At 40.4% G+C, this 12,765-nt stretch overlaps 1 protein-coding gene across 2 annotated transcripts in view; it reads right to left on the bottom strand.

The window, feature by feature from the left end:
- AFF3 (AF4/FMR2 family member 3) overlaps positions 1–12,765 on the bottom strand; it is a 318,221-nt gene that overhangs the window by 38,632 nt on the left and 266,824 nt on the right. For both annotated transcript variants that reach the window (XM_032100355.1, XM_032100356.1), the window contains exon 10: positions 6,413–6,578. In XM_032100355.1, the coding sequence (XP_031956246.1) occupies positions 6,413–6,578 (166 nt within the window). The remainder of the gene's footprint in view (positions 1–6,412; positions 6,579–12,765) is intronic.

Genomic DNA, 12,765 nt, shown 5'->3' on the forward strand with positions numbered 1-12,765 from the left:
TGCCTGTTTTCTAGTGCTTCTTGCAATCAGTAATTTGAATGTAATAAAATGAAGAGGAAAGGCAAAACCCCCCAAAAGATATAAATGATGGAGTAGATGGCTAGTCATAACCTAACCCCACAGAAGCCAAAGCAAAAAAATTCCTGATTTCCTCAGATGGAACCAAAATTTGATTCACTAAGATATTGCATGTGAATAATCAAAAACTGTCATGAGTTGAACATGAAAACCATCAGTGCTCTGGAAGAAAGTTTGCTCAAGAGAGAATATCCACAGTCTCTAACTTAAAAGAGTATCTTACTTCCTATTTAAAGTAGATGCCTGAGGGCAACACAGGTTTCCTGTACAGCCAAGGGCGCCTTCAGAATCACCCACCGAGGGTTGTATTCACTCTACATGGAGCAAAGGCTCCTAAAATAAGCAAAAAAATTAGACACTGGAATTCATATGATAAAAATATTCCTTCTAGCTGAAGTGCCTAATTTACTCATTACTGAACTAGCCTAAACCTATGGGAAGCTTGCAGGACTGCCTTATGTTTATGTTTTTTAAAGCATGCTCCCTAATATCTTACATGAGGAATTTCTTTCCTGAGCTGTAAATCTTGAAAATGGATGGTCAATATTTCTCTTGGATGAAGCTGTATTTTTACAACCCTTAACTCTTTATCTAAAAATGAACTGCATTTTTTTTATTGCTGTTGAAAATACAGATAGATTTGTTTGGTGCCATTCACTGTGCACATATTGAATTTACTCGATATATAATAAAAGTTCACTACACATGGAAGTCTTTCCACTGTTCAGGTGTATTTCAGAAAAGGAAATACATCAGAAACACATGGGGAAAAATACACCTCTGCCCATAAATATAGGTGAGAGTGAGTGCTGCTTGAAGGTTCAAAAAAACTTCCAATTCATCTGTTACATCCTGTTCTGCCTCTTCATGTATCTTGTAATTCTTAAAAATGGTGGCTCACGGATTTCAAGGGATCACAGTAAACCAGCAGAAAGAAGTGATTAAGGACTACAGTGTCATAACCTGGCAGCACAGCACTTTCCTAGAGTGGTATGTCTGCTATTTAGGCATAGTAACTATAGTCCTACCAACCTATTTGCCAACTACGAAGTTTAATAAAAAGGATCAACAGTGTTACCAGCTTTACTGGTTTTACCAGGAGTTTCAGGTGCACTTTGGAGGTTTATTTAAATAAAAATTCAAATCTTTGTGGCTTCTGAAAAAAACCCTAAGATCTGTCTGCTAAAAATATCCTTTAAGATGCATCTGATAAAAGTAAAATGCCTGCAGCCCATCAGGGAAATTCAAAGAATCCAAATTTAAGAATCAGAATTTTAAAACTTTTCTCACTAATTTTTGGCCCCGATACCATTTTGGAATATTTGAGATTGTCAGGGTACATGAGTGATGCTAGTTCATTTTTGGAAGTAATTTATTCAGTTGATTGTTCTAACTGAAATTTACTGTACTTTGAGATCATATTAAAAAAACAAGAAAGTACCTTGCAAGAGAACAAATCATGACAGCCAAGAATAGACAGCAGGACTGGTAAAAAAATGGATTGGGAAAATTCACTTGAAATTTTTGCCCATCCATTGTACATGCCTAATTGTAATTATTTGTGGGAGAAAATCTCGAATTTCCACTCCACACACCATTCTGTGGAAGAAAAGCTGGTTTGCTTGAATTGGAAGCTTTTCAGCAGCATATAAGGATGGAAATACATATGAATATATATCCAGAGTGTTCTGATACCAAAATGCTCTCTGCCTATTGGTTTTGGTGTCATGGAAGTATGCTGCCCTAGGGCCTTTTAGAGAACTGGGTAGTTTTCAACTGGGTAAAGCCAGTACTGTCCAGATGGGCACCGGTAATAGGAATAGCAGTCTGTGATCAGCTGACTTACAATTAAATATAGGTTTGGCATGAAAACTCAAACCAGGAAACTTAACAGAACAAAGATACTTTCAGGGATCAACGTACCAGAGACATACACATGTGCCAGGCTTCATGGAGAAACAGGAGGATGTGATACATTTCCTTAAATATTGTGGGTGGATTCATCTGTACAACATCGACACCTATATCTTAGCTAGTCAACAAGTTCCTTCTCCAGTCAGTGGACTACTCTTCTAGGGTGTGAAAAATTCTCTCTTTAAATAGACATATGAAATAGGCCAGATGAGCTGGGCCCTAAAAACGTCTTCTCCTCTCCCCAGACTGTAAAGGGGAGGCTGAGGTGATGAGCAGATGTAGGTATCTACAGGAGAAGTGTGCAAATTTAGGCGGGATGACTCCCACACAGCACGTCTATATATCTCAGATCTCTTCAAGGCTGCAAGTGCAACCAGAGGCACAAATGGCATGCATCCAAAAAGAAACTTTTGGCAAAACGTTATCCAGAAACACTTTCTAGGGTAAAGGGCTGTTAAACAATGCCAGTGTAATGGAATCAGTCTATGCTTGTTATCACAAAGAAGGACCTAAGGCATGGTTAATATGTGGCAAACTTGAAGTATGACACCACTTTCACTGAGACATGAGAGAGCCTATAACACGTGCATGGACACAGCCCACTGTGGGGCAGGACTGAGCTGTCCACCATCCTGCAGGCTACTCTGCCTATTGTAAATCCATGGACTAATTTACCCTTGTGGTAACTTGCTCGTGCGGCCCTGCTATCAAATACTTCACTCAGGGCAATCCCCATACAAATGTGGTGCTTTCTCGTTATGTTTAAGGCACAAATGGCAACGATGATGAAGAAGAAGATGATGATGATGATTATTATTATTACTGTTATGTTATTGCTACTATTAACCCTGCTGCTAGTGCTTTAACAAATTAGAACTGGGCATTCCCACGTGTTAGGCACAGCACACATATACAAAGGGTTTTCTGGAGGGAAGGGAGAGTGTAGTTTGCAGTCTTTGTCAATAATAGTCCACAGGACAACCAAAACCCATGAATCCTATTCGCAAAGGTAAAGATAGCGTCTACAGCTGGTCTAGTGGTAAAATCCCCTTTTCTTTTGTATATGTGACTCCTTAAAAAGGAGGAAGAAACTAATGGTTGTGAACTAGTCACAACAGCAAAAGCTGTAAAGGCCATTGCATTTGGTAGGTGGGGCTGGTGGGTCTCAGAAAGGGGCATCTTTCTTTTCCAGACTGGTTACTGTTGAGGAGCCATTGATCCTTTGTTCCATGTGATAGCTTCTCTGCTTCCTTCCTGCCTGTTCCTCACTCTTGTCCTCCCTCATAGTAGGAATTCGTGGTTGCCTAACCAAAGCCAGCTTTATTAAAGGTTCACAGGATAATTCAATGGAACAAAGAACAAACAAACCATATTTTTAGCTTTAGAAATGTAGCTCTTTCTATATACTTGACACCCAAATTTTTTTCTGAAAAGAATCCATCTGATTTTTTTCAGAAATTCTGAAAAATCCATCTGAAAAAGGGTAGGACATAATTTTTTTCCAGATTCCTCGTTTATGACATTAATTAAGGTCATTCAAAGAATTCATGACTTCAGCAAAGAAACAGGAGATAGAAGTCTCAGTTCCTTGTTCATAATTTTAGGTTTGGCAGTCCACAAAACTTTAACTACTCCCATTAATGTCTGAGGCACCTTAATTTGTCCACATCACTGAAACCAGTCTGAATGTTGTCTCCCATTCTAGCTCAGCCATTATTCTTAGTTTACTGCAGACATAAAGTGTAGACAGCTGAGCTAGTCACTACTGGCTCTAAATAGTCAATGGAAAGAAACAGACACTTTTAGGGTGCAATTCATCTAATCTACTTTATATGTATGCTTTACAATGAGCTGCTTTTACACTCTAGGCAACTGCATTTAGGCACCTGAGGAAAACTTGAAAATCTCAAAATGAGATGAAGAAAAAATTACAGAAGACATGAAACAGCACTTGTTATATTGTTATATAAGCTCAAATGCAGAAGATATACTGTCCTAGAAATAAAAATCTTGGAGTATGTGCATATAATATTTCAGATTATGAGGGGAAAAAAAGAATGAGGGCATCATAATGGTTTGCAGATTTCTACATTAAGTTCCTCCCAACCTTTAAATATGGAGTTCCTGCCCAGCATTGTGCTGGACTACTCAAGTTCATTGAACCTGAAAGCACCAGTTAATGCTAAATCAAAAACCAAGATGTATTTACTTTTTTTGTCTTATCCAATAGATTACGTTAATTTTAAAACTAAATCTGGAATTGCGTCTGCTACTTAAACTTAGGTGGACATGGCCTCCCTTTAGGGAGCTTCCAAGGAGCTATCTCTTTCCATTTACTGGGTAAGAAACTGGCATATACTTTAGAAAGATGGCTTCACCAGGTGCATAAATCTAAGTTAAAGCATTTATGCAAAGCTAAAAGGACTTCCAGTCAGAGACATCACTTGAGCATGTTTGAACTGGTGCCATCAGTCATATGATAGGCCTGGGAAAGCATTTACCCTTGGGGAAAACACAGGTATCCTACTTCCCTGGGACACCCTGACCCTGTCCATGTGTGCTGTCTCCCATATCCCATCAAGGGATGAAAATTGCCTATGAAAATCACTGCAGCCATCACATTTTTGAGTCACTTAAATGTCTGTGTAGACATGTTTCATACAGCATGTCCTAGAAGGCAAACCACACAAATATAATGCAAAGAGACAAGCAATCTGCTGGAGTGGGGCAGCTGTTCCATGACAACGATCACTGACAACTTGGGCTCTGTACAAAAGTAGTTCAACAGATCTCAAGAGGATATGTATAAAATGCTTAAGAGGAAGCATTTCCTCCATGTTTCCATGACTTAGTTCTCTGCTGGACATTATGAAATCCACAACCTCCCTCAGTTAATTAGCTCCTGCATTCCCTGAGGAATTGCTGCTCTTGGATCCAAGCAGCATGGGTATCTGCCTAGATAGTAACCACTCCTCCCTTCCTGTGCTTTTCCTCCTTTCATCTCATATTTCCTTCCCCTTTCTTTCTTCTTTTCGCCCCTTTTCTTCCACCTTGGAAGATCCCACAGAGAGAGGAGAGACTGAGCATGAGATCTTTGAACTAATTCCAGCAGGGAATTAAGCAGACAGAGGACAAGGTCTTAACAGGTCAGATGAGAAAGCTCAGAATGGGAAATAAGACATGGGTACTGCAGGGAGAGCAACAAGAGAGTCTGGAAAGAAGAGAGAGAGATGTAGGAAGGGGACGAAGTGAGAGGAAAATTAACTGGAAATGGGTCTGAAAGTACTGTGAAGAAAAGACAGAAAGTAAGTGTTAAACAAGGAACAAAAGTGACAGAACCTGAGAAAAATATATTAAGGATGTTTCTGTGATTACTGCATTTTGCTCAATTGGAAACATGGCTCCAAATAACCAAGGAAAATATGAGGAAAGGTTTGATGGTTTTTTAGTATAATTTTTTTCCAGGGTGAGAGAATAGGTGAGACAGTTTTTGGGGGAGGATTCTAGTGATTGGATGGTTCATGTGGAGTAGGAAAATACACTGACTGTATTTCATGTGTATTTACAATCTTGCTGCTAGATTTTTGAATATTTTTACATACATTAATGTGTGTGATGTGGCTGTGGAATTCACAGTTTAATTCTAAACGTGTGTATTGACCAAAACATGTAAAAGTGTCAATCCTGGTAGAAATGCAGAGCAGAGAAAGCAGCTTTGTTGTGTCTGTTGAGCTTTCTGCAGAGGTGAAAGCAGAAGGTGTCACAGCACTGGCAGCTTAATTGTAGTTTGGCTAGGGCTTGTCTACATGTGGAAATTTTCAGTGCTAGCTTTCCAGATGACTAGTTTGGGCTCAGTGTTTTGCACCATGAGTAATTCAGTTTAGTCCATTTTGGAGGTGAATTGAAAGAAATCACATAAAGGCAGCAGTAGCAGAGAATAATTCACTTAGAGAGTGAGGCAAGGGAAGTGCATGAGTGAACAACTGGTTTCTTTTAAAAATCCACCCTCAGACTGATTTTATAATAGCTTCCCTGTGTAGAAAAGCCTTTAGTTCCCTCGCAGTGCTGGGAGCCCACATCAGGACTTAACACACTAAGCAAGCCATTGCTATGGAGGCAGAGTTGCATAAAACTTCAAGCAAGCTGTGAGCCTTGCAAGGTGCTCCACTCATCTCTAATTTGAGGAAAATGCAACAGGGTCCTTTCTTTCTTCATTTTTGTTTCAAATGCTTTAATCTGCCCCAAGATCCTCTGCCACTTCCATTTCACAGCATGCCAGGAGGAGGATCCTTGGGCCTTTCCCACTTTTTTTTCCCCATACATCTCCTCACAGCCTCCTTGTGTTGGCTTGGCTTGGAAGAGGTGTGAGTGGGTGTAGTAATGGAATGCCACCCTAAATCATAAAGAGAGAATCCCTTACCTCTGGGGTGGAGTAATGCGAGGGTTTGCTTCCGTCACTCTCGCTGGAGCTGCTTTCGCTCTCTGAGTCAGACTCCGAGCTGGTCTCCGATTCACTGGAGCTGCTGCTGCTCGACCCCTTGCTGGAGAGTCCCGAGGCTCGGGCGTTGGACTGCGGCACCACCAGGCTGCCAGCCCCACACACAGCCCATCGGGGTGTGGGGGCAGGGGAGGGAAGAGAAGGAAACAGGAACATAAACACAAAGACCCCACATGTAAGAACCATGCTGTTTTAGGGAGCATACCTCTCAGAATGCCTGTGAGCTTGTCTCTGTGGCTAACGAACAGTAAAGTGACTTCAACATTACATTGCTATAACTGGGGGGAAAATACGGGGTTACTCTCATATCCATTTAAATCCATAGCCTTTGCCATCTTTTTCATCTGAGGAAGAGTCAAGTTTTCACTTCAGCTTGTCTCTTTGCCCATTCCACAGATATTTTAGGATATATTAAAAATACTAAGTGTTAAAAACCAGTATAGAAAGCAGTTTTATGCTGTCTAATGAACACTCAGCCCAGAGGTGAGAGCAGGAGACCAAAAAGATGAACAATTAAGAAACAGAGTTGAACGCCATACTACCAGTCATAAGTGATAATAGCAATAACCATAAAAATAACAATAATAATACATTTTCACTGGAGCCTCCAACCCCCATCTTCCATTTTGCACACTTCTTCACCTACCCATAAATGATGTGGTTACCTGTGTATACCATCTTGATATTGACAATTCAAGATCTAAGACTCAGCCTGCAAAAACTTGAAGAGCTCAGGCTTGTGTTTTTGCATGTCAGCAGTGCAGTGCTGTCAGCAGAGCTACTTGCCTTCTTTAAAGTTATGTTCGCATGCAAGTGTTTGTATTATCAGGCCTGACAGCAGCAGAAATGTGTATTTTCCTGAAACAGTTGACCATGCATATTAAAAATATCACAGTCATAAAGACTTGAGTGTGAAATATCGTATTAAGTCATCCAGCTTATTCCCCAGGCAATGGAATATTGTTCCCTATAGCAGGGTGCATTTTCTAGTGAGTTGTCCAATTTGATTTTAAATGACTTGAATGTAGCTTTTACTTTTACCCCTGGGAAACTTCTCTGCAAACTAACCCAAATTCCACTGTCAGAAATTTCTGCCTACATTCAACCTGAAGTTGCCCTTTTAAAATTTATAGTTGTTACTTATTATTTCATTGTATTACTAATAGTTACTATGATAAATTATCCTCCTCCCTTTTTGCTCTCACATTTTTGCAGGCTGTTTTCCTGCCCTACTTCAGTCATCTTTCAGACAAGGCCTTACACATTTACTTCTTCTGATCTTTCTTCATAAGTCATTATCTCCAGGGATATGGGATCATTTTTATGGCTCTTTTCTGAACTCATTCCAATTTGTCTATATCTCTCTGATAACAGGGTGCCCAAAACAGAGTGCAGCATTATAGATGGCTTCTCACTACAGCCCTACAATGAAGGGCTATTACCTTCCTGCTCCTTGATGCGTTGCTTCTGTAAACATATATCTGAGCTGTGAGGGAATGTATAGTCCATTAAAACCTCTACTTCTCTTTCAACACTGCTTTCTTCAGAATTCCTCTACTGATAGCTGCATGATTATTTGCTTCCAGAGAGATTAGCTCGCTTTTTTCCTTCATACCTGTTCTCATTTTCTTCTTTTACCTTGAAAGCTTCTAGCTCCTTTTATTTCTCTGCCCTCAGAGGTGTCTGCAGCAACTTCTAATTTAGTATCAAATGCAAACTTAATTAAATGGTTATTCACTTCCTTTTCCAGATCATTAATGAGACTGTTAAATAAACCCCACATGAAACACACTGGTACCCTGATAACCATCTCTTCCCAACTCCATTTACTGATGTTTATCATTACCCTTGTTTATGCTCCATCAGTCCAATATTGTGGCTAAAGCAATGTGATCTTGGAGATGCATTTTGTGAGAAATAATATGTAATAATTAATTACAGTTCTGCTATGTTGCACCTAATGAATTATCTTTACATGTTAATGGTGCTTTTCATTATGGAAAACGGATACCTGACACCTTGCACAAGCCACATCTGACAGGCAATTCCTGGGGCTTTGAAAAGAGGCCAGGCCATCAGAGATGCAGTTTCAACTCCACAAATCCCCATGGTCACACACTTTCTGGCCCTCTCCCTGCCTCCCCTAACATATGCCAACCTTTCCCCTCTGGACCACCTGTCTTGCACAAGCCAGTACTCCCACCACATTGCCTTTACTTGCAGCATCCCCACTGCCTTTTGCTTGGAAGTGGCACAGCTGCCTGCAGCTTTCTTGCTCCAGAGAGTTTCTGGTTGCTTGGGGAATCATGACACTGTTGGAGATCTTTCTGCACCCTTCAAAGCACAGCAGGGACAGGCAGTGAAGAAAATTTCACCTGTGATCTCACCTTACTAATTAAAAGCAAGTAAAATAAACAAGAGGAGGAAGAGTTGAGATCTATTATATTTTTGATCTTTATTTCCATCCTTGTAACTACTGGACGGTAGAGAGAGAGGCGGCAGTAAAAGCTCATGCTCTGTCAGGATGGCTTGGTGCTACACACGTGGTCACAGAAGTGTCTGCCACCTCCTGGGGGGCAAGAGGTCCGTCTTCATGCACCGGCATTAAATGTACCAGTTACAACGAGTGCCTTCAAAAAACCTGTTGTTTTGTCTAGCCATGTAGGTGTGGTAAAGACAAGATTTTCAGGCATTCGTATAACTTCATTAAGGCACAGAGGTGATAGAAACAGCTGATATGCTTGTAAAAAATTTTCATTTTTGGAGAAGGAAAATTGATATTTCGTAAACAGCTTCAGGATGCTGCAGCTTTCCACTTGTACAGGTTGACCAGTGAACTCTAGATTTAAGTTGCTCACTTATATTAACAGAGTGCAGTTAATCCCTTGCTAATAAAATAGTGAGAGCTATATACAAGCCATTATGGATAGGTTTTGTGGTTTTGATTTTTTTTCCTTAAGAGAATACAGAAAGAATATGAAAAGTTAACTGCCTTTTCTGACAGTGTAGCTTAGGGAATGCTTTTGACAGTGTCTGACTCTGATGGATTTCCAGTCCCCTCCACAACACCACTGTTACTGGAAAGTTCTTCAGAATCACAAAACATCTGCACATTTATGTCCTGCCCTTAGTGACTGTGGTTTTAATTTTTAAACCATCATTTTTATTTGCCATTGACTGAAGTATTCAGAAATTGCTATATAGGGGATGAGGGGGAAAAAACCCATGGTAATATTTCTTTCCTGTTGTGACATGAAATGTTTTTCTAGACTGCTGAATAGGAATTGTTACTCCAGCCCTAGATATAAAATATAACTGTTGGACTCTTCACAAACATCTGGAAAACTATGTTTGCTGTTCTAATGGTAGCCAATATACTACAAAATTTAAATTTTACAATATTTTCCCATTTATGCTGATACTGATGAAGTCTCCTGTCTCCCTTCTACTTTTTCAATTTTGAAATATAGCATATTCTTATAAGGATCCTCATTATATTATAGTGACCAGGGTAATAACAGTTACATCTGTCTTCATGCATTCTTATTTAAAAACCCCCTTGTTTTAAAAATTGGGGACTTTTAGTTTGGACGGCTCTTTCTGAAGGATGTAAGCAAGATCATGCAGTTAGACTGATTTACATTTTAATGGCCGTGGCACATAACATTCATGCGTATTTTGCTACTGGTTTATGCCCCAGAATTAATTACCACATCACAGAATTTGTATGTTTATTTTATGGAATTAAACAACAATTTGGGTGAGAACCACTTTTCTTTGAAGCTCTTCATCAGAACATGCACCGACTCAAGAGAGAGAGTAAATACCCTGTAAATTTGCCAGAAGCTCAGTAATAAGACCATTTAAAAACCAACACACCATCTGAAGTTTCTGATCAGATGTCTCCCATCATCCTGGCTACAGGGGACCTGGGCACCCAACTGCCATGCAAGTCTCCAAAAACCTGTTTTCCTTCACTGTTGAGTGAACAACTGACCCTTCTTAGAAGAACTGCTGGATTCTTTGTAGCCTCTATTTTTCTCATATGTGCAGGTTCAGAAACCCAGTGATTTGGGGAGATTAATAGTTCTTCCCCACTCAAATTAACTTGTGATCCAAGTTGAGAGGTGGAGCCATCTCAATCCCTGGACAAGGCCGAGAGGTTATTTGTCTGGGACCAGTTGTTAGCCCCATCAGGCTGCATGGCCATGGCCAGCCTTTGAATGGCACCAGTGGTTTGAACAGTTATGCAGGAAGGTGCAAGAGTTTGCTATTCAGTCAGTGGAGACAGATTCCCAAATGAGATTACTTTGGTGGCCCTCAGGAGACCTCTTCAGGTTAATCACGCTGGATCTGAGTCCCTCACTATGCTTCATATTAAACTGCTGCTTACAGCTGCACTACTTCCCATGATAATAAATCACAGTATTCAGCACTGGCCACAAGAAGTTCCCAGGCCAGGCATATGCTGCATTGCACGAAATCAGTCCCAAAGACATGCAGCATGGATAAAAGTACAAGTAAAACTGATGCAGTTCTTTACCAAGTTGCAAGTATTCAGTGACAATATAAGTAGATTCAAAAGAGAAAAATCCTTCTGATGCTGAAGGATTTGCGATCCCAGTTTTTAGCTGCATTACAATATGAAGGCACTTTATACCTACTTTACACAGGCATGAATGATTATCAAGAATGCAACTCAAGGGAGAATCAGGCCTTGGAGAAATGACTCAGCCAAAGGAACATATCAGAGTGAGCCTCTCAAATACTTTTCCAGCCACAACAAAGGCTATGCAAATGCTCACAGAATCATAGAATCATTAAGGTTGGAAAAGACCTCCAAGATCATCAAGTCCAACCTTTGACCAAATACCACCAGGCCCTAGTAAACCATATCACAAAGTATCTACTCATTTTTTCAACACTTTAGGTATGGTGACTCCACTACTTCCCTTTACCACTCTTTCAGTGAAGAATTTTTCCTAATATCCAGCCTGAACATCCCTTGGCACAACTTGAGGCCATTTCCTCTTGTCCTATCACTGGCTGCCTGGAAGAAAAGGCTGACACCTACCTCATCACAACCTCCTTTAAGGTAGTTGTAGAGAGCGATAAGGTCTACCCTGCACCTTCTTTTCTTCAGTGTAAACAAGCCCAGTTTCCTCAGTTGCACCTCATGGAACTTATGTTCCAGAACTTTTACCAGCATTGTTGCCCTTCTCTGGACACACTCCAGCACCTCAATGTCCTTCTTGTAGTGAGGTGCCTGAAACTGAATACAGTACCTGAGGTGTGGCCCCACCACTGCTGAGCAGGGGGAAAATGCTTCATATTTTACAGTCCAGTTGGTCTGTGTAATTTCACTTTGCAGAAATTGTATCCAAAGCTTTCTTATCAAAAACGTCACTAACACTATCTGCTGTATTTGTGTTTGTGTCTGGAGATAGGATGCTACTTATCCAGTGTCATCTGCACAGTTGTGATCATCTAAACTATTCTTCTTCTAAATCTCACTCTACTGTGCAACTGCTAAGTGGCTGTGACTTCCCACAGGAGAGAGAAATACAACAACTAGTGAGAAGAGCTTATTTGAATAAACAAGTGACATTGTTAGGGATCACACTGTCAACATTGAGAGGTAAGCATGGAGAAGGTGATCCAAATCCATATGTCACAAACATCTGAGAAAATCCTAAGAAAGGCTGTATGAATACTTGGAGTATTTGGGACACCCAGAAAAAAGATCTATCACTGTCGAAAAGATTGAGGCCAGTTGCGGGTAAACAATACTCTGAAACAGACACCAGTCCCTTAGCTGGTATAAACTGTCATAACTCCATTGACTTCAATTAGGCTACAGTGATTTAAATCTAACAGTAAATCTGACCAAGACTCTGAAACAGTATTTCAAATTCAGTGATGAAAACATATTCCATGGTTTAAAGCTCTGTTGGCAGAGCCTCTATTTTGATTCCAGATTAAAGTATCTGAAACATCCCTTCCTTCTTCCCTCAGAGCCAACCTAAAACCCATTGAAGGTCTTTTGCACAAAACTCTCTTTATCCCTTTGTTGCAAGAAGCAAATTCCACATGGTGCTTCCTCAAAGCACAGGCTGAGAACATTGTGCCAAGATCTGTGTAAATATCTCTGCTGCCTGGCACTGAAGATACTGCATGTCTCTCATGCACACAGTAGGGAATTCCTGTCTCAATAATTGTGAATGAATCACAGAAGCCATGAAAATGCCCACTTCTTGCTGCTGCCCCTGTGTATT

This window comes from Corvus moneduloides, chromosome 2, assembly GCF_009650955.1.
Source record: "Corvus moneduloides isolate bCorMon1 chromosome 2, bCorMon1.pri, whole genome shotgun sequence".
In the NCBI taxonomy this organism is placed as follows: Eukaryota; Metazoa; Chordata; class Aves; order Passeriformes; family Corvidae; genus Corvus; species Corvus moneduloides.